Raw genomic sequence first — 20,628 nt, 5'->3', positions numbered from 1 at the left:
TCCGAGGATGGCTAACTTACGCGTACGGAATACGCACTTCTCCCTGTTATAGGTCAGATTCAGGCGAGATGCAGTGCGCAGAAAGTGTTGGAGATTCGTGTCGTGGTCCTGCTGGTCATGGCCGCAGATGGTGACGTTATCCAGGTACGGGAAGGTAGCCCGCAACCCATTCTGGTCCACCATTCGGTCCATAGCACGCTGGAAGACCGAGACCCCATTGGTGACACCAAATGGAACCCTGAGGAATTGGTATAGACGACCATCCGCCTCAAAGGCCGTATATTGTCGGTCCTCTGGGCGGATGGGGAGTTGATGGTAGGCGGACTTAAGGTCTATGGTAGAAAACACTCGGTACTGCGCAATCTGATTGACCATATCAGAAATGCGCGGGAGAGGATACGCATCCAGCTGCGTGTATCTATTAATGGTCTGACTATAGTCGATGACCATCCGAGGTTTGTTCCCGCTTTTGACTACCACGACCTGCGCTCTCCACGGACTAGCACTGGCCTGTATGATCCTTCCTTGAGGAGCCGCTGAACCTCAGATCTAATAAAGATCCGGTCCTCAGCGCTGTAACGCCTACTTTTAGTAGCGATGGGCTTGCAGCCAGGTACCAGATTTTTAAAAAGGGATGGTGTCGTGATCTTCAGGATGGATAGATTGCACGCGGGGCGCTTTGGGCAATTTGGAGGCTGCGGCTGGTTCCCTACTGCCAGTGAAGGGAGTGGCCCACCGTACTGTAGGATCACACTCTTCATGTGGACCATAAAGTTTAGTCCGAGGAGAATTGGCGCGCAAAGGTGAGGTAGCACAAGGAGCCTGTATTGCTCGTAAACTGTGCCCTGTACCTCAAGAGTTACCATACATCGTCCTTGGATCGGTACAGACCGGGACTGTGATGCCATGGAAATTGTCTGTTTGGCAGGGAGAACCCGGAGTCCACACCTTTTAGCAGTTTCAGGGTGTATGAAACTTTCGGTGCTCCCACTGTCAAACAGACAATTCACAGTTCTGCCACTAACCTTTACCTCCATCATAGAATGTTCCAGTCTGTAATGCCTGGTCTGATCCAGAGAGATCGACGCCACCATTGGCCCCTGGGCGTCACTGCATGCTGCCGATGTGGATGCTGAGGACCCCTGCTGGTCGCTCCTAGTCGTCGTGGACCATGATGGCCGCCCCCATGAATCGCACGTGGGCGAGGGCGCCAAGCGCAGCGACTCCTGGTGGTCTTCCTCCTCCTCTGTTTGCCACGATGGCGCCGTCCTGAGATCGCACGTGGTCGGACCTCGTGGGTACTGCGACGCCGAAAGAGATGGTCTCCGTTCTGGAGGGTTACAAACTGCACAGCCGTTTTTAGGTTTGGACCTGCAGACTTTGCCGTAGTGGCCTTTTTTACCGCACTGGCTGCAGATTGCCGTTCTTGCCGGACACTGTTGCCGTGGATGCTTGGCCCCACCGCAAAAATAGCATCGCTGGCCACCTGGAGCTGCCGCCGTCGTCGAATCGATCTGAGAGCGCGGGTTCGCGGGGCGAGGAGGGAGCAGAGCTTGCTCCAACCACGTTGACTGCACGTGGTCCTCGGGGTACAGCGCCAAGCTCTTCGATGCCGCCTCCAACCTCACGGCCATCCCCATTGCCTGGGTCAAGTTGAGTTTCCCCTTTTCTAGTAATTTAAGCCTGATGTACGAGGACCCTACCCCTGCTACGAACGCGTCTCGGGCGAGGTCGTACATATACTGCTCGGTGGAGACGTCCTTACAGTCGCAACCCCTGGCAAGCTGCAGGAGCTCATTGGCATAATCCTCTATGGTTTCGCCCAACTGCCGACGTCGTGTAGCGAGGAGGTAACGAGCATGTATCTCGTTGGGTGGCGTAATGTACCTATTCTTTAGGAGCTCGACGGCACCCTGGTAAGTGGGAGCTGCACGAATGGCTAGGTAAATCGTGTCGCTTACCCTCGCGTGGAGGACCTGGAGTCTATCACTGTCCGTAGTGATAGCTACCGAGGCTGCCAGGTAGTCCTCAAAGCACTTCCACCAATGGTCGAATGTGTTAGCTGCACCGACCGCACGCGGGTCCAGTGTCAGACGATCCGGTTTTAGGATCTGTTCCATACTCTCTGTTTACTGTATTAAATTGATGCGCGTCAATGAGCACATGGAATCAAGGCTTTAGTATTGAAGGCTTTAATACAGTAACAATGAAACTACTAACACGAATACACCAGTTCAGACTGAAGGGGTCCTGCCGGAGCAGGGGGTCTTATACCCTGCCACCGGAGGCGGGACCCCACTGGAATGTGCCATGGTAACACTTATAACAGGTAAACACCCTAACCCAACAACATAGTACAACCCCCACAGTAATAACACCCTAGCCCAACAGTAACATGGTAACAAACCCCAGTGGTGAACCAACGACGGTTCACCACACCCACACCCCCAAAACCCCATGGACATCACCCACCGATCACCACCCCAAACATCAATGACCCCAATAGCCGCCCCGGCTGATCGCTACCTCAATCATGGCCGCAGCCGATCCCCCCCCCCCCCCCCCCCGCCCCCACTACTGCCTTGGCCAATTCCCACCCCCCAATCGCTGCTCGGCTGGTCAACTGCCTCCCCTTCCCACCCCCTACAGAGTTCCCCCCACCCTGTCATGGCCCTTCCCCACTCAGGCCCTGTCCCCCATCAGACCCTGCCCCCCTCAGGTCCCACCCATTTCCATGTGTGGGATTTTTCTCCCCCTCCACAGTGTGTTTTACAGCGGCAGGAGGCAGTGCATCACTCACTGTTGTCGGGATCTTATGGCCTTGTCGTTGTCAATGGAGTTTCCTGTTGAATGTACTGTCGCCACCAGGAAATCCGCGGCGGTGATGCTTCATCGACGGGACTGTAAGGTCCCACCAGTGTAAACGTCAGTAAGATTTTGGCATATATTAATGAAAATATTGTGCTCACAATGGCTATCAGGTTACATTTCCTTGCAATAATTATACTATCAATCAGGCACAGGAATTCCTGTAAAATCCTACCACATTATTTCAATATCCAGTTTAATCAAGATTAATTAAATTTGAATATTATCACTATTTATCTGTTTAACAAAAGCAATAGCTCAAATACATGGAATATTATAAAAGGTATTTTATTTCCCTATTTTTCCCTGCCACTTTGCTTCATCCCAATTCCTAAATGCATTGAATTATTGCAGGAATATTGTTCTATACGTAGCAGACCCTCAACTAAATATCCATTGTTCCTGTTTAAATCTCAATGATACAATCACTCCCAGGAAATTCTATAATTGGAGTCCAACTCCAGGTTATTCAGTCTTTCGGGATCACAATGAAGTTTGGTCAGTCCTAAAATCTAAAAGCTGACCGGCTAAAATCTACATGCATGAGCGCCAAGCAAGTATCACACAGTCTTAATACCAATCATGAACAGGAGGCTTCTTAAGCCAATGTCACTGAACCATCATCTTACTCAGCTTGGAACAGAGATCCAACCTGGGATCTTGCTGGCTTCTGTTATTGAGTTATTCACTGCTTATTTGGGCTCTACCTTTCAAAACAAGCTAACAGCATTTGTTTATATAATTAATGTTTAGAGAAGAAAGCACGTGTGAAAAGTGAATACTTTCTAAATGAAATATTCAAGCTGGGAATTGTAAGGATAACTGCTAATAATAATCAAAAATAGTCATGATCCACAGCTGAGATCCATCTTAAAACTAATCCTGCAGCTTAGGTCAAAGGTGGGCAACCTGCAGCTCACAGGCCACATGTGCCCAGCAGGCTACTGACTGTGGCCCAGCAGACATTTCGCTAGGAGAGTGAGAGAGAACCGACATGATAAAGAGCAGAGACTGAGAGCGGAGCCTGGAGGATAGAGGGAATGTGAGAAAGTGTGAGGATGAGAGCGAAGCCTGGAGGATAGAGGGAATGTGAGAAAGAGTGAGGGTGAGAGCGAAGCAGGAGGATAAAGGGAATGTGAGAAAGAGCGAGAGTGAGAGCGGAGCCTGGAGGATAAAGGGAGTGTGAGAAAGAGTGAGAGTGAGAGCGAATCAGGAGGATAAAGGGAATGTGAGAAAGAGCGAGAGTCGGAGCGAAGCCTGAGGATAAAGGGAATGTGAGAAAGAGGGAGAGTGAGAGTGAAGCCTGGAGGATAAAGGGAATGTGAGAAAGAGCGAGAGTGAGAGCGAAGCCTGGAGGATAAAGGGAATGTGAGAAAGAGCGAGAGTGAGAGCGAAGCAGGAGGATAAAGGGAATGTGAGAAAGAGTGAGAGTGAAGCCTGGAGGATAAAGGGAATGTGAGAAAGAGCGAGAGTGAGAGCGAAGCCTGGAGGATAAAGGGAATGTGAGAAAGAGCGAGAGTGAGAGCGAAGCAGGAGGATAAAGGGAATGTGAGAAAGAGTGAGAGCGAAGCTTGGAGGATAAAGGGAATGTGAGAAAGAGTGAGAGTGAGAGCGAAGCTTGGAGGATAAAGGGAATGTGAGAAAGAGTGAGAGTGAGAGCAGAGCAGCAGGATAAAGGGAATGTGAGAAAGAGCGAGAGTGAGAGCGAAGCAGGAGGATAAAGGGAATGTGAGAAAGAGCGAGAGTGAGAGCGGAGCAGGAGGATAAAGGGAATGTGAGAAAGAGTGAGAGTGAGAGCGGAGCAGGAGGATAAGGGGAATGTGAGAAAGAGTGAGAGTGGAGCAGGAGGATAAAGGGAATGTGAGAAAGAGTGAGAGTGAGAGCGGAGCAGCAGGATAAAGGGAATGTGAGAAAGAGCGAGAGTGAGAGCGAAGCAGCAGGATAAAGGGAATGTGAGAAAGAGTGAGAGTGAGAGCGGAGCAGGAGGATAAAGGGAATGTGAGAAAGAGCGAGAGTGAGAGCGGAGCCTGAAGGATAAAGGGAATGTGGGAAAGAGCGAGAGTCGGAGCGGAGCCTGGAGGATAAAGGGAATGTGAGAAAGAGCGAGAGTGAGAGCGAAGCCTGGAGGATAAAGGGAATGTGAGAAAGAGCGAGAGTGAAAGCGGAGCCTGGAGGATAAAGGGAATGTGAGAAAGAGTGAGAGTTGGAGCGGAGCAGGAGGATAAAGGGAATGTGAGAAAGAGTGAGAGTGAGAGCGAAGCCTGGAGGATAAAGGGAATGTGAGAAAGAGCGAGAGTGAGAGCGGAGCCTGGAGGATAAAGGGAATGTGAGAAAGAGCGAGAGTTGGAGCGGAGCAGGAGGATAAAGGGAATGTGAGAAAGAGCGAGAGTTGGAGCGGAGCAGGAGGATAAAGGGAATGTGAGAAAGAGCGAGAGTGAGAGCGAAGCCGGGGAACATAAGGGTGAGGAAAAGAATGAGATTGAGAGCGGAGTGATTGGTTGGTTTTCCTCATTTATTTTTAAATACTTTACAATTTATTAATAACTGTATGGTTTGCTTCATAATAAAGATTTTATAAGAGATGCTGTAAAGTTTATCACCATCAGTATTGTTTATTAATTAAAATAAAGTTAAATAAATATAATAAATAAAAATAAAATAAGTATCCAAAGCAAATATCGGTCTAATTAAGAAAAATGACCGGGTGCAAGGCTGATTTCACCGGATGTCCAGTGCCGGTAAGATCACGATTGGTGAGAATTCAGGCGTGAACCAAATTTTTCGCCTCTCTTGCGATCTTATTGGCTCACCCGCCCACCAACCAGAAGGCAAGAAGGTAACATTGCCCCCATGGATTATTTCGCATTTTCTGTTAATCATTATGAAATATTCAGCATGTATGAAATGTATTTAATCTTAGTTATGGGGTCGTGGTTCGTGCACATGCCGGATTTCAACCTTGCAGACCATGAGATGAAGGAGGGCCGCTAATGCTCACTAGCCGAGGTTGCCCATCATTGGCTTAGATGGTATGAACCAAATGAGGAAGGTTCCACGTTTGTCTGTTGACCTATGTTGTGATTCTGGCCACACCCACAGATGTTCCTTTCCCAATCTCTGCTCCTCTCCCCTTCCTATTCTTCTGTTCACTGCCATTGTTTCTTCCCTGAGCTCTACAGATGCTCTCCTTCACATTGCTACTTATGCCCTTTCCTGATTTTTGCAGATGTGCCTTCACTGATCCTTACAGATGTCCATATGCCCCTCTCCCCCAATCCTCCAGATGTGTTCTCCTAAGTCTCTCAGGTGCTCTCTCCCTTTTATGACTTACTTGAGGATTTGCCTGAGGCAACACTATGGCCCAGCTTATCAGAAAAGGTGCCTGGGCAAATCCTTCAGTTTCCCACAGATTGCCTATTTGATGATGATAAGACCAGAGGACCAAGACCATGCTTGCCTCAAGCCTATCCACTCAGACTGAGGGATCAATCTCTGTGCCATCTGCAAGCCTGTTCATTGCCTCATCTTTCTAGACCAAAATGGTAAACAGTAATATTTCAATATAGTTAGTTGGTGTGAGCCTTAGCAGCACAAACACTACTTTTAATTCTGGGATATATTTCGGGACAGTTCCTGGAAGTATTTTGGCCATAGCAATCTTGTTTCAGTTAGAAAATTCAACATATACCTCATCCTCATGTTTGACTTCTAACTTATATTTAATCAACTAATTTCAGCTGGAGTACCAACTGACAGACAACAGTTAGTATCAACATCTAGGCTTGGAAGAATAAGACAGCCAAGATTGCTTCTCTTGGTTGTTATTCCCTTACCCTACCTGCTTTCTCTCGTCTCCACTTCTGGAAGGTCCACATGTTGCTGTGTGGCACCTGGATCAAGTTCAGATATGTTAACCTGTAGAGTTGAATAGCTTTGTAACACTTAAACTGAAGTGTGCCCACAGGAAGGCTACCAACATCATGAGCCTTAACCTAATAGGAATGCCATTTGGAGATAAAATTGGTTTGAAAGAAAATTAGGAAATAACCCTGTTGTACCAGATACAAACTAAGTCCGAAGAAACCTAATGCTTAATGTGCATGTGTAGTGTCCTAACTATGCTAAGGCTTGTGGGTTTTAAACAAAAAGAAAAAGGTGTGTTTTGCATGCATAGATTCAAAATAACAACAACAGGTTTATTGCAGGAGCTGTTGCCTGTACAGAACAAAGAACAAAGAACAGTACAGCACAGGAAACAGGCCCTTCGGCCCTCCAAGCCTGTGCCGCTCCTTGGTCCAACTAGACCAATCGTTTGTATCCCTCCATTCCCAGGCTGCTCATGTGACTATCCAGGTAAGTCTTAAACGATGTCAGCGTGCCTGCCTCCACCACCCTACTTGGCAGCGCATTCCAGGCCCCCACCACCCTCTGTGTAAAAAACATCCCTCTAATATCTGAGTTATACTTCGCCCCTCTCACCTTGAGCCCGTGACCCCTCGTGAACGTCACTTCTCATCTGGGAAAAAGCTTCCCACCGTTCACCCTATCTATCCCCTTCATAATCTTGTACACCTCTATTAGATCTCCCCTCATTCTCCGTCTTTCCAGGGAGAACAACCCCAGTTTACCCAATCTCTCCTCATAGCTAAGACCCTCCATACCAGGCAACATCCTGGTAAACCTTCTCTGCACTCTCTCTAACGCCTCCACGTCCTGCTGGTAGTGCGGTGACCAGAACTGGATGCAGTATTCCAAATGTGGCCTAACCAGCGTTCTATACAGCTGCATCATCAGACTCTACAGAGTAGAAAATGAGACTAAGATAGGTGCCTGTGAAACACTCCAATAACATCACCATCAAATCATGTAACCAGCTCTTAAAGCAATCATGAAACCACTTAAATATATAACAGCATGTAAATAAATCAATCAATGAAATATGAGCACACATCCCATTGAGATAATTTGGCCAATTGAGGCAACAAAAACAGAGGCTGAAGCTTTCGACTGACTGACCCTTTCTCAATTCTTTTTTACAGAGCACATCTAAGTAGGATTTTGTTATGTAATCACATCTTCAAAAATGTTGAAGAGACTATTCGTAATATGTCAACACCAGCCTACCAGTAACACAATGCAAAGTATGGAGTCTTAATCTAACAGGAATGCTGTTCAAATAAAAACAGGTGAGAAAGTTGGTTTAAAACAATCTTTGTCCAGTGAGCACACCACCACGTTGTTTCTTCATTTGAAGGTGAAAGAATGTTTAGAAGCCAATTAGAATGTAGGACTATCCACAAATACGTTTAAACACAAGAGTGCCATTTATGAAGGGTAGCTGGTAACACGTTTACCCATAGAATATTACCTTGGTTTCACATATTCTGCTACCATAAGATATGCGGTTACTACAGTATGAGTTGCATAATGTCACATTCTCTGAGGTCTAACCACACTCTTATCAATATTATCTTTACTAATTATACCATTCACACATTTCACTCCCAGAAGAGGATCATCACCATCTAGAAAGAAAACATATTAATGGCAATTCAAACCATTTTAATGAGATATATAGGAATGCTGAGTGGTATAGATATAATTAAAGATAATAAGTGGTTGCCAATGGACAAGGATGTAATTAAATCTCAATATTCCCATATTGCAAACTAGTTGGCTTTCATCTTCAATTAAAACATTAGTATTCCGAGAATAAGCTGCAAGGCATGTAAAGCTATCAAGGGCTAAAACTTTGAGAAAGTTATACATTTATAATTGTAATTTAGCATATCAAAGTATTTTATGACTTCAAGTCCTCCATTTTACCAAAGTTTTTTTAAAGTTTATTTACTAGTCACAAGTACTCTTACATTAACCTGCAATGAAGTTACTGTGAAAATTCCCTAGTCACTATCCTCAAGCGCCTGTTCGGGTACACTGAGGGAGAATTTTGGTATGGCCAATTCACCTAACCTGCACATAGAGGTCATAGAGGTCATAGAGGTTTACAGCATGGAAACAGGCCCTTCGGCCCAACTTGTCCAAGCCACCTTTTCTTTTTTAAAACCCCGAAGCTAATCCCAATTGCCCGCATTTGGCCCATATCCCTCTATACCCATCGTACCCATGTAACTATCTAAATGCTTTTTAAAAGACAAAATTGTACCCGCCTCTACTACTACCTCTGGCAGTTTGTTCCAGACACTCAACACCCTCTGTGTGAAAAATTGCCCCTCTGGACACTTTTTGTATTTCTCCCCTCTCACCTTAAACCTATGCCCTCCAGTTTTAGACTCCCCTACCTTTGGGAAAAGATATTGACTATCTAGCTGATCTGTGCTCCTCATTATTTTATAGACCTCTATAAGATCACCCCTCAGCCTCCTACGCTCCAGAGGAAAAAGTCCCAGTCTATCCAGCCTCTCCTTATAACTCAATCCATCAAGTCCTGGTAGCATCCTAGTAAATCTTTTCTGCACACTTTCTAGTTTAATAACATCCTTTCTATAATAGGGTGACCAGAATTGCACACAGTATTCCAAGTGTGGCCTTACCAATGTCTTATACAACTTCAACAAGACATTCCAACTCCTGTATTCAATGTTCTGACCGATGAGACCAAGCATGCCAAATGCCTTCTTCACCACTCTGTCCACCTGTGACTCCACGTTCAAGGAGCTATGAACATGTACCCCTAGATCTCTTTGTTCTATAACTTTCCCCAACGCCCTACCATTAACTGAGTAAGTCCTGCCCTGGTTCAATCTACCAAAATGCATCACCTCGCATTTGTCTAAATTAAAATCCATCTGCCATCCATCAATCCACTGGCCCAATTGATCAAGATCCCGTTGCAATTGGAGATAACATCTTTGGACAGTGGGAGGAAACCAGACCACCCAGAGGAAACCCACGCAGAGACAGGGAGAACGCGAAACTCCACACAGACAGTGACCCAAGCCAGGAATTGAACCCAGGTTCCTGGCATTGTGAGGCAGCAGTGCTAACCGCTGTGCCACCGTGCCACCCCAGAATACCACACCATTGAATGAATGTACTTTATTGCCTATTATTAGATTATACAGTGAGATAATATCTAATATAAAAGTTAATCAGGCTACTTGTAGTTAAATTACCATATGAACCTGCTTTTAAAATAGGTGCATGTCTCCCAGCCTCAACTGGTAGCTCTATCATCTTGTGTTTGGAGAAAGTCATAAATTGTAGTTTAAGCAGTACTGAGGGAGTGCTGATTTATTGGGAATTCTGTCCTTCAAGTAGAACATTAAACTATCTGCCTACTGGACAAAACTCTTAGGAGCATTGACATACAGAGGGATCTGGGCGGACAGGTCCATGGATCCCTGAAAGTGGCAACACAGCTGTATAAGACTTTAGTTAGGCCGCATTTTGAATATTGTGTGCAATTCTGGTCACCACACTACCAAAAGGACATGGATGCTTTGGAGAGGATGCAAAGAAGGTTTGCCAGGATGTTGTCTAGCCTGCAGGATTTTAGTTATGAGGAGAGGTTGGATAAACTCAGATTGTTTTCACTGGAAAGACGGAGGCTGAGGGGCGACCTGATAAAAGTCTACAAAATTATGAGAGGCGTAGATAGGGTGGATAGTCAGAGGCTTTCTCCCAGGGTGGAAAGGTCAACAACAAGAGGGCACTGGTTTAAGGTGAGGGGTGGTAAATTTAGGGGAACGTATGAGGAAAGTTTTTCACATAGAAAGTGCTGGGTACCTGGAACATACTGCCAGTGGAGACGGTGGAAGCAGGCACGTTAGCAATGTTCAAGGTGTATCTTGATAGCCATATGAACAGGAAGCGAACAGAGGGATAGGAACCACATATCAGCACAGGCTTGGTGGGCTGAAGGGCCTTCCCTGTGCTGCATTGTTCTTTGCACTCTGTGGTTCAGGTAGACTTTAAAAAGCACTATTGAAGAATAGCAGAATGTTTTTTCTGTTTTAATCAATAAGGCAATCTTAACCAATAATCACCAAAGATAACAGATTTAATAGTAATTTATTTCATTGCTATCAATATGAATAGAACTGTGACCATGTTTGTCTTCATGATAATGATCACTTTAAAGCGAAATATTTTTCTTTATATCTGCTTAGTGTGCGCAATGAATCCTTTGGAAACATGTGAAGCTTAAATTCATGTATCCACTAATTTGCATATATCTGAATTTGTTAATGATAACAGATGGCTGCAGTTCTGGAGGGCTAGCCTTCGCAGGTGCAGGATATCATTACAGGAGCTCCTCAGGAAAATGGCATTACCATCACCAAATTCCCTGCTGTCAATATCCCAGGAGTCACCATTGACCAAAGTTTTAATTAGGCCAACAATTTAAATATTGTGGTTACTAGAGAAGCCAGAGGCTGGGAATTTTGTGGTGAGTGACTCACCTCCTGAACCCTCAAAGCCTTTTCACTGGCTACAAGGTACATTTCAGGAGCGTGATACAATATTATCCACTTGCCTGAATAACAGTCAAGAGATTCAACTTCACCCAGAACATAGCAGCCCCCTTGATTGGAAAGCAAAATCCGTTCTACCACTGGAACATGGTGCATGCTGTGTGTACTATCTACAAGATGCACTACAGCAACTTACCAAGGCTTCTTCAGCAAAACCTTCCAAACCTGGTCTTTGACCAGCTAGAAAAATAAGGAGACAGCAGGTGCCAGAGAACACCTCTAAGTCACTTGCTGACTTTAAAACATATCACCATTCATTCATTGTCATTGGGTCAAAATCCTGAAACTCTGTATTTAACAACACTGAGGAAGTAACCTCGATTGCAGTGGTTCAAGAAGCAGCTCACCATCATATTCTCAAGGGCAATTAGGGAAGGGCAGTAAGTGCTAACTTACCCAGGTATACCCAGAGTCCATGACTGAATGAAAAAAAAGTTCTTTGACTAACCATCTTCAGCTGCTTCATCCGTGTTCTTTCATTCATCATAATGTCAGAAATGACATTGATCTCTAATAATTCCACAATGTTCATCTTAATTCACAAATGTGCAGAGAGTGAAGCATGCACGCAGCCACACCTGAGTGACATCCAGGCTAGAGATGAAATATGATGCCATATCAGGTAATGCTTATCTCCAACAATAAAGGCCCAAGCTTTCCTGACCTTCAAAGACACAACCATCACTGAGTCCCCCATCAGGGTCATCACTGACCACAAGACCAGGCCAGAAATGGTAACCTCTGGACCTCTCAAAGTTTCTACAAAACTCAAGTTCAAAATAGAACAATTTTCTTGATCATAAACTCAGCCCCAGGATTAAATATGAACCCTCTCCACTGTAACAACCGAATACAGTATTTGCAGGATGTGTTGCGGGAATTCATGAAGATTACTTTAAATGTACCTCCCATCCCATTATCTTTATCACCAGAAAGAAGAAGGGCAACATCACTCATCATTATGGCTTGGACATACACTGCATTCCTTCATTAATGTTGGGTCAATGCCAGAGCATGCAGGAATTGATAATAATTTTGCTTTACCAGTATCAAAAAATGTAAAATAGAAATCTTGATGTCCTACCTACTCAACAATGAACAAATATTCAGCTCCCAGAAATGCAACTAACAAATATAAGCACAGTAAGACTGGCCAGTGGATTATAATTAATGAACCCTGTTTATTAATGATTGCGTGAAGTACTTTGAAATGAGGTATTATATCAATGCAAATTTATTTTTATATCAACTGTGCATTTCAAACATCTTAATATTGGGGTTTCTACACTCAAAGTAGACCTTTCTGGCTGTATTGCATTTTGAGTATGCAAAGCAAATCTATTTGATTCCATTAGATTATCTGAAAGCACGCATAAGGAGAATAAGTGGAAACACTATAGCTATAGTTGCTTTATTGATTACATGAATGGTTAAGTGCCGAAAAATGCAGGGCTATTCGCAACACAACTGCTTCCTGAACTTTGCTGATTCATGTGTTTTCTTATTTTCATGATTACTCAAACTGCATCATTCAGTTTTAATGTCATGTTTCAGTGAAATGTTGTTTGAACGCACAATATGTATTTCTCCCAATATTTCCTAATATTGCATTGTAAAAAATCTTTATATGAGTCAACTGCTAAGTCCAGCTACATGAATATCTTTGCCACGCCACAGTTCAATTGTGATTCCACTAGGCTATTTAACTTGTAATTTCTCAATAATATATTAATGCTACGTCTGGACTCATATCTTTTTGCAGTATTAGCTTAGAAATATAAGGACATACGTTTCTGAAACAAGAAACTTTAATTAGGCCCCACAAGTCCTTCTCTTTGATCTCCTCTCGACACATCCACTTTCTCACTATATGGCTCAATTTTCGCCTTTAGAACCATTCATTGCTTCATTAATCCCTTTATATGTTGGATCACATTTGCACATGCACAGCGCAAAGTCTCTCATTACAGTGAAAGATATCTTTCCTATTAACTCCATTATAAGAATATTTTAGAGCTAAAAGCAAGCAGGAGCAGAGAAATCTGTTTTAACATTATAATGCCGCAAGTCATCTAATGGAAGCTATTAAGGAAAGACAGTAAGAAATGAAAAATATGAATCAGTTATGAATACCTTTCACAGAAATTTGATCCATTTAACTATTATTGAAATATGCTTTCAAAGCTTACACTGTGTCAAGAATATTTGAAATTTTAGGAAATCACATAAATCCATATATCATTGGGCTAGATTTTACACACTGCAGCTGGTGGGTTTGAAAGTGGGGCGGGTATATAAAATCCAACCCCAGCCTGTCAGCCACCTACCTGTCTGCTCCTGTCCCCCGCTTCAATTTTACCAGTGGCAGGGTTGGCAGTGGGTGGCCTGTTCACCAGTGGGTCAATTGAGGTTCTTAAGTAGCAATTAATGCCCACTTAAGTGGCCTAACCCCTCCATCACCAGGATTTAACCAGTGGCAGGAGAGGCCCCCACCAAGCAGTCAACTCAGCAGGTATTCCTGCAATCTCTTGGCCCATTGGAGGCCTTGCCCCAACTTGTTATCCCCACCATGACCTCCAACAATCTCTTTGCTGAGGCCTACCTGGAAAACCCCAAACATTCCCCAAGTTCTTATTCAATCCTGAATGCCTCCTCAATCATGAGTGCGGTACCAGCAATGGCGCTGTCAGTACTGGAAAGCTGCTGGTACCTGATTGGCCAAAAGCTCTCTAAGGCAGGAACTTCCTATTTCTGAAGGATGGAAATCCTGTCTCCAGTCTAAAAGCCAACGGTAGTGGGATAGCCATTCTTCTGCCTGACTCTTTAGCTGGGGGAGGTGCCGGGGCTGCTCCAGGGACCACGGTGTCCCGTAAAATCCAACCCCTTATCTTTTTGAGGTAGGTATTCCCCTCTTATTTCTTACTTGTGCTGATTGATGCACCAGGTGCCCTCCGCTTTCTTGAATTTAACAATAATTCACATCATTGTCTTGATATCTGAATATTGATAGACATTGTGACCATGAAATTGTCACAGATCATTCCAGACTTTTCACCTGATTTCTGTGTGGGGATATGTTTCAGTAAATAATATCCAAGAGCAGGAACCCAGGGTGATTCTTCCTGTCCTGCCCCATCTCATTGAACTTAGCGAGAATCTGCAGCATGAAGTGATCCCAGGATCAGCTGTCATGGACAGCATAGTGAACCTGGAAACATCTTTGATATAGTTATATAAAGACTGGACCATTGGGGTAACCCATGTGTCTGCACCAGTCCACCACTGACCAGGACATTGTCAGATAAGACAAAGCCTAAACATTGTTCCAGTGTCTTATAGTTGTTTTATTACAGATTTTAAAGATTTGTCTTGCAGCCATATTTATTGTCTCAGTATTGTTGCATCAATAAGACAAGGGAAATACACCTTTGCTTCGTATTAGAATGTTACATATATTGATTAGTTTGGTTATGTATAGTTTTAAAATAGTCAGTAAATATATGCACATCAAGTACATTTATTTGGACTGTGTGAACGGATAAAATGGATTTTTATTTAAAAACCATGCATGATTTGGTATATTTGGCAGCATTGGGAAAAATAATGCTGGACTCTTCCTCCTCTCTTCCTTCATTTACTCACAAGTTTTCAATTCTAATCCCAATCACTGGACTTTGTTCACTAACCCAAAGGATCCGTACAATGTAGAAGGAGGCCTTTCAGCCTATCAAGTCTGCACTGACCCTCTGAAGAGCACTCCACCTAGGCCTACTCATTTGCCCAATCCCTGTGACCCACACATTAATCATGGTCAGTCCACCTAATGTGCACATCTTTGGACTGTGGGAGGGAACCAGAGCACCCGAAGGAAACCCACGCAGACACGGGGACAATGTGCAAACACCACACAGTCAGTCACCCAAGACCGGAATCAAACCAGGTCCCTGACGCTGTGAGGCAGCCATGTTAAGCACTGTGCTACCAGGCGGTAATATGGTGATTTTGCTGTGAAATGGAACACCAGAGTTACACAGAGATAGTTGAAGGTTTCAACAAGTCGTGGGGTGTACTGAATTCTGGGACATTGGGACATTTTACATTTTGGCGACGGTATAAATATAACAATATCTGATCAGCTGTCTCATTATACACCTGTCGCCATTCCCCTCTTTAATGAAGTTGATGGAAACTAAAACCAGGAGGGGTGTTTAACCTTTGGTCAGTTCTATATCATTATAGTTACACTATCTCCAGAAGTTATAATTACCCACATTGTGTCAGCTATGACTGCTGTCCAGAAGCTGCTGCCCAAAAAGTTACTCCAGCACCACACCACCAACATGGGGAGATCGAGGTCATAGGTTATGCAGTCATTGCATGTGATCACAATAATCACATTCCGATAACATATGCATATTTAATCTTTATATATTTATTGTTAAAATGCTCAGCTGAATAACAGAACATGTGACTTCTTTTGAGCTTTCTGTATGCTTTACTTACTTGGTTACTGGTAAGTAAGTATGTGAAGAACATTGATTGCACTGTGTAAATGTAAGTCATGAATTATTATTTAGAAAACCATGCAGGTGGCTGAAATGGTACCTCCATTGCCACAGCAGTTAATTGTCAGCAACTTCTACTGACCCAAATCCTCTGGTGAGTGGCAGTGCAGGGGATATTGCTGGTGATTGTGAACATAACTACAGCAAACCTTTCTCCTCCCTCGGAGCCAAGACTTCCTGTCCCGGCTGCAGCAGCAATCAATCTGTACAGTCATCCACAAAGAGCAATCGCAAAGAGGAGCAGTGGAGAGGCCAATGGGGTGGGGGAAGGGACCTAGTTGGGAGGGGTGAGTAATCAGATCGGGGTGTAGTCAGGGGTGCGAAGGTACTTGCGGATAGGTAGGGAATGGGTAGGCAGTGCATGGTGAGGTTGGAACGTGGGTATTTGGGGTGAGGGTGCATGGATTTGGAGGCGTGGTAGGGTGTGTGGAGATGGTTAGGAGGCTAGCAGGGTAAGCTCTGCTGTTTCCAGGTTAGTATCACGCAACAGGCTCAAGTTTCCAACACTCGGGTGAGCGTTGAAGACATTTATGGAACAGCCAGGCAGCACAAATTTGCCCATCAGAAGTTTAAACTTCCTTGGCAATTACCATGCATGTGCAAGAGTCAGGACCTCTAGGGGGTCCCAATGCACAACAGTGGACATAAATTCAAGGAGAGGGGCAGGAGGTTTAGGGGGGATGTGAGGAATAACTTTTTTTACCCAGAGGGTGGTGATGGTGTGGAAAGCGCTGCCTGGGAAGGTGGGAGAGGCGACTTGTCTCACGTCCTTTTGAAAGGTACCTGGATGAGCACTTGGCACATCATAACTTCAAGGCTATGGGCCAAGTGCTGGTAAATGGGATTAGGTGGGAGGCCAGGTTGTTTTTTGCGTATCGGTGCAGACTCGATGGGCCAAAGGGCCTCACCTGCACTCTATAATTCTATGAATGCTAAATGTCTCAGCATTCAGCACTGTTGGAAGAGGAAGATCGGGCTTGGTCTGATTTGAGGGATTTAAGGTTTAGAGTAGTTCAGATTAATAATTGTATATTAACAAATTATATCAAATGTCAGATTAATAACAAGCCAACCCATTCAGACAAGGTCAGTCTATAACATCAGCACGCTCAGGTCAGATAGTATATCTAAATTATACAAGTGGAGGAATGTAACAGGGATATTACTTACACTGATATTAAAGTCATTAATGAAAATAAACTCAGTAAAGGTTTACTTATGTCAGGAATTTTAAATTGGACTCATTGCATTTTTAAGTCAGGAATTCAGTCCAGCTGGTAATGAAACATTTAAATAGTTTTTTCTCATTTCTGTTTCATCAAAAGTCTGCAGTAAACTTCATTAAAACTCTGCATTAATCTTATGTTATTTGCTTTATTGATAATTATCTATGTGACAATAATCATTGTAATCTAGAATGGCAGTGATGATCAAGTAAGGAATGTTTTCCAAACTCTCAAATTTGTTTTATGTTGGTAAAAATGCCTGTTTAAAAAACCACTGATTAATATTCTGAATGTGTTGCAAGTAAGTTTGGCTTTATTATGCAAATGTGGCTCCCCCCCGAGAAAACTTCTCCCCAATCTGGATAGTTCCAGACATCTTGCTGTAAGCGTATTGTTGGAATAAGTGGAATGAAGCCTGTGGATGGCCAGTCGGGGTGAGGCCTGTGAATGTATTCTCAGTGCAGGTTGACGTGACTGCTGGTTAGGAAACAATTATGTACTCAAACTGATGGCATCAGAAGGCACCTTCAATATCCCATTCTAGTTTAACCTTTCCATTCTAAGTTTAGAAGGCACTGCAGATGGAGAAACCAAATTATCTCCAAGACTTCTGACCTTTGTTGTGCTTTCTGCAAGGAATCAAGTAAGGTAAGGATTCTAAGTCAGTCAGAATTAGAGTTTAATTTACATCCCCTTTTGATCCCAGGTTAAAGTGACAAAATAATGATGGTAAAGCCACCTCTATGAATTGATTCACTTGTAGGTTGATGAATCACCTATTATCAATTCGTTCCAAATCATTTAATTTACCAACTGCATTCTTTGGATGAGAACTAGTTCAACCGAGTTCACAAAGGAAATATTTGCTGAGGAAAGCTAGGTCAGAAAGGCTCCAGTCAGCTTTAGCAATGGACAGTACTCATGCCAAGCAGAATTTGGAACAGTACCTGAACAGTACCTTTCATAGTTGGAGGTGTGTATACACTCTTCTTTCTCTGTTGAGGTGACATCTCAGCATTCTGTAAAAAAAAACACATCAATAGCATCAAATTTGATGAGATTGCATGGACCTTCCAAACAATTCGTGAGGTGTAAACTAAGAGAAGGTTTGGAATTTGATGAAATGTATTCGTGTATTGACAAATCTTTTGTAAAAATAATTCTGAACGGTTCAAAATTGCAGAAATGAGCTCAATTTCACAAGCTATCATCATTAACAGAAGCAGCAAATAGTCTATCTTAGTAGTTCTTTGAACAATAGTGAGGGGGATTGTAACACCTCGCTGTGCCCGTCGATCAGTGTGGCGAGCTGGGAATATATTGTGCAAAGTGAAAAGTCCAATTCGCACCCAGTGCAAAACGGATTGCTATCTTTCCAGCTCCTTTTAATAACACAAATCGCTTTGCACCCTTTACAGATCGACTGGATTTCAATATCATTAGCGAGTTCGGCATGCATGCTTTCCCCCTCCCGGATGATTCCCACCTCTCTGGCGAGAGGTGATGCAAATCACTACTGGTCTCCACTAATTGAGACCCGGTGCCATGATCACGCTGGGGGGATCGGAGGCTGGGTGGTCGGGGGCATGGCTGGGCAGTGCCCATCATGCAGTGCCCACTTGGCACACTGGCAGTGCCCACCTGGCACACTGATAGTGTCAGTTGGAACTGTAAGTGTGCCAGGAGCAGTGCTAAGAGCAGGAGCCTGAGTGAGGGTGGGGCTGTGATGGGGACGGCTATAATGTGGGGGCTATACATAAGGGGCTATGTGGGGGCCCTATGCAGGTGGGGTCTATGCAGTGAGGGGGGTTTGGCGGGGGCGTAGTGCAGGGGTGGATCACGACGGGAGGTCATGACGGGGGGGGGGGGCATATCGGGGGACCTATTAGGAGGGCTCTAATGCTCCGATGCTGGCGACCCATGTCGATGTGGGGGGGGATATGCCACCACCAATGAAGAGGTGGTTCCAATATCCATGGGGGGGTGATAGGAGGTCTCCCAGTTCACCGAGGCACCCTAGCAAAATGACGGTTAAGTGCTCTGAAGCCAGTTTCACCGGCATGTTTAGACTCCGCCCCGCCATACCAGTGCCAAGCTCCCAACTCTCCAAAAAAGTGACTGAAGATTATGATGGGGAGGGTGATGAAAAGACTGGTGTTGCCCGCTCCTGTTTTCTTGCCGTTATGACAGGCTGAAATTTTACAGCCATTTCTCTGATCCCGCTACAGTGGATGGAGATTTGGCCGAGCATGAAATTCTCCGGCCTTGCTTGCAATGGCGGCAGGACGTGAATGGCCGGAAAATTCTGACCCGAGAATTTTTTGGGAAAATTCTGCCCATCCTGTTCCTAATTTTCTGGCCTCCCAGCCACGTGTTTCTCGGTGGTGGGAGGTGGCGCACTGTTCGTTGATGGCGGCATTCTCTGGTCGCTGTCAATGGGATTTCCTATTGGTGTCCCCCCACGCCAGCATGAAATCTGCGGGAAGGGGTGCGCAGCCAGCGAGACCGGAGAATCCCGGTGGTATGAGCGGCCTGAGAATCCATACTCAGAACCTTCTCCCCATCCTCTAATATGAAGAAAATAGCTTTTCGTTTGACACTTGTTATAAATAGATTCAGTGCATAAACACTTCCTAGAAATCAAGTTAGCATTTCAAGGTAACAATCAAATTAGAATCCTGTTCTCGCATTTTCATGGAAGCTTCCAGAAATAGTAGAGCTTAGCACAACAGTTACCACGAGGGATCAATATTTCAGCTACTGTTACACGGTAGATTGCAAAATGGGTTTACATAACTCTTCATTTCGCAGTCTGCATTTGGAACTATGGCTCAGGGTGGGGTAGAAATGAGGCTGGATCGGGCCGAATAAGTACAATGGGAACCAATTTGAGGCAGCGGTATCAACCTCCGCCCCGCCACCCCCCCCCCCCCCCCACCACCCCCCCCCCCCCCCCCGCCACCCCCCCCCCCCCCCCCCAAACAGTCACAGATTGGCATTCACCATGTTGATTAGCTTTAAAACATCCTGCTCAAACTCTTGAACAGAGAGCACTTGAAATATGTAAATACAGGTCCATCGCCTTTCACAAAATAGGATTGTGGGAACATGGGATACAGGGGCTCATAGAATTATAGAATCTCTACAGGGCAGAAGGAAGCTATTTGGCCCATCAATTCCACACAGACTCTCTGACGTGTATCTTACCTAGACCCAATCCTGTAACTGCGCGCACTTACCCCGCTTATCTCCCTAACCTACACACTAAGAGACAATTTAGCAATGTGGATCGACTTAATCTGCACATCTTTGGAGTGTGGGAGGAACCCGGGGCACTCGGAGGAAACCCACACATACACGGGGAGAACGTGCAAACTCCAGACAGACTGACAGCCCAGTCCGGAATCAATCCCGGGTCCCAGGAGCTGTGAGACAGCAGTGCTAACCTCTGTGCTGCCCATTCTGAGCCTG

General features: G+C 44.7%; 1 protein-coding gene across 3 annotated transcripts in view; it reads right to left on the bottom strand.

Annotated features, from left to right (window-relative positions):
• ppp1r1c (protein phosphatase 1, regulatory (inhibitor) subunit 1C) overlaps positions 1-20,628 on the bottom strand; it is a 113,575-nt gene that overhangs the window by 36,144 nt on the left and 56,803 nt on the right. For all 3 annotated transcript variants that reach the window (XM_078228520.1, XM_078228522.1, XM_078228521.1), the window contains exon 4: positions 18,116-18,176. In XM_078228520.1, coding sequence (XP_078084646.1) covers positions 18,116-18,176 — 61 coding nt within the window. The remainder of the gene's footprint in view (positions 1-18,115; positions 18,177-20,628) is intronic.

This window comes from Mustelus asterias, chromosome 14 (assembly GCF_964213995.1).
Source record: "Mustelus asterias chromosome 14, sMusAst1.hap1.1, whole genome shotgun sequence".
In the NCBI taxonomy this organism is placed as follows: Eukaryota; Metazoa; Chordata; class Chondrichthyes; order Carcharhiniformes; family Triakidae; genus Mustelus; species Mustelus asterias.
This window is presented reverse-complemented; position numbering and strand designations above follow the sequence as displayed.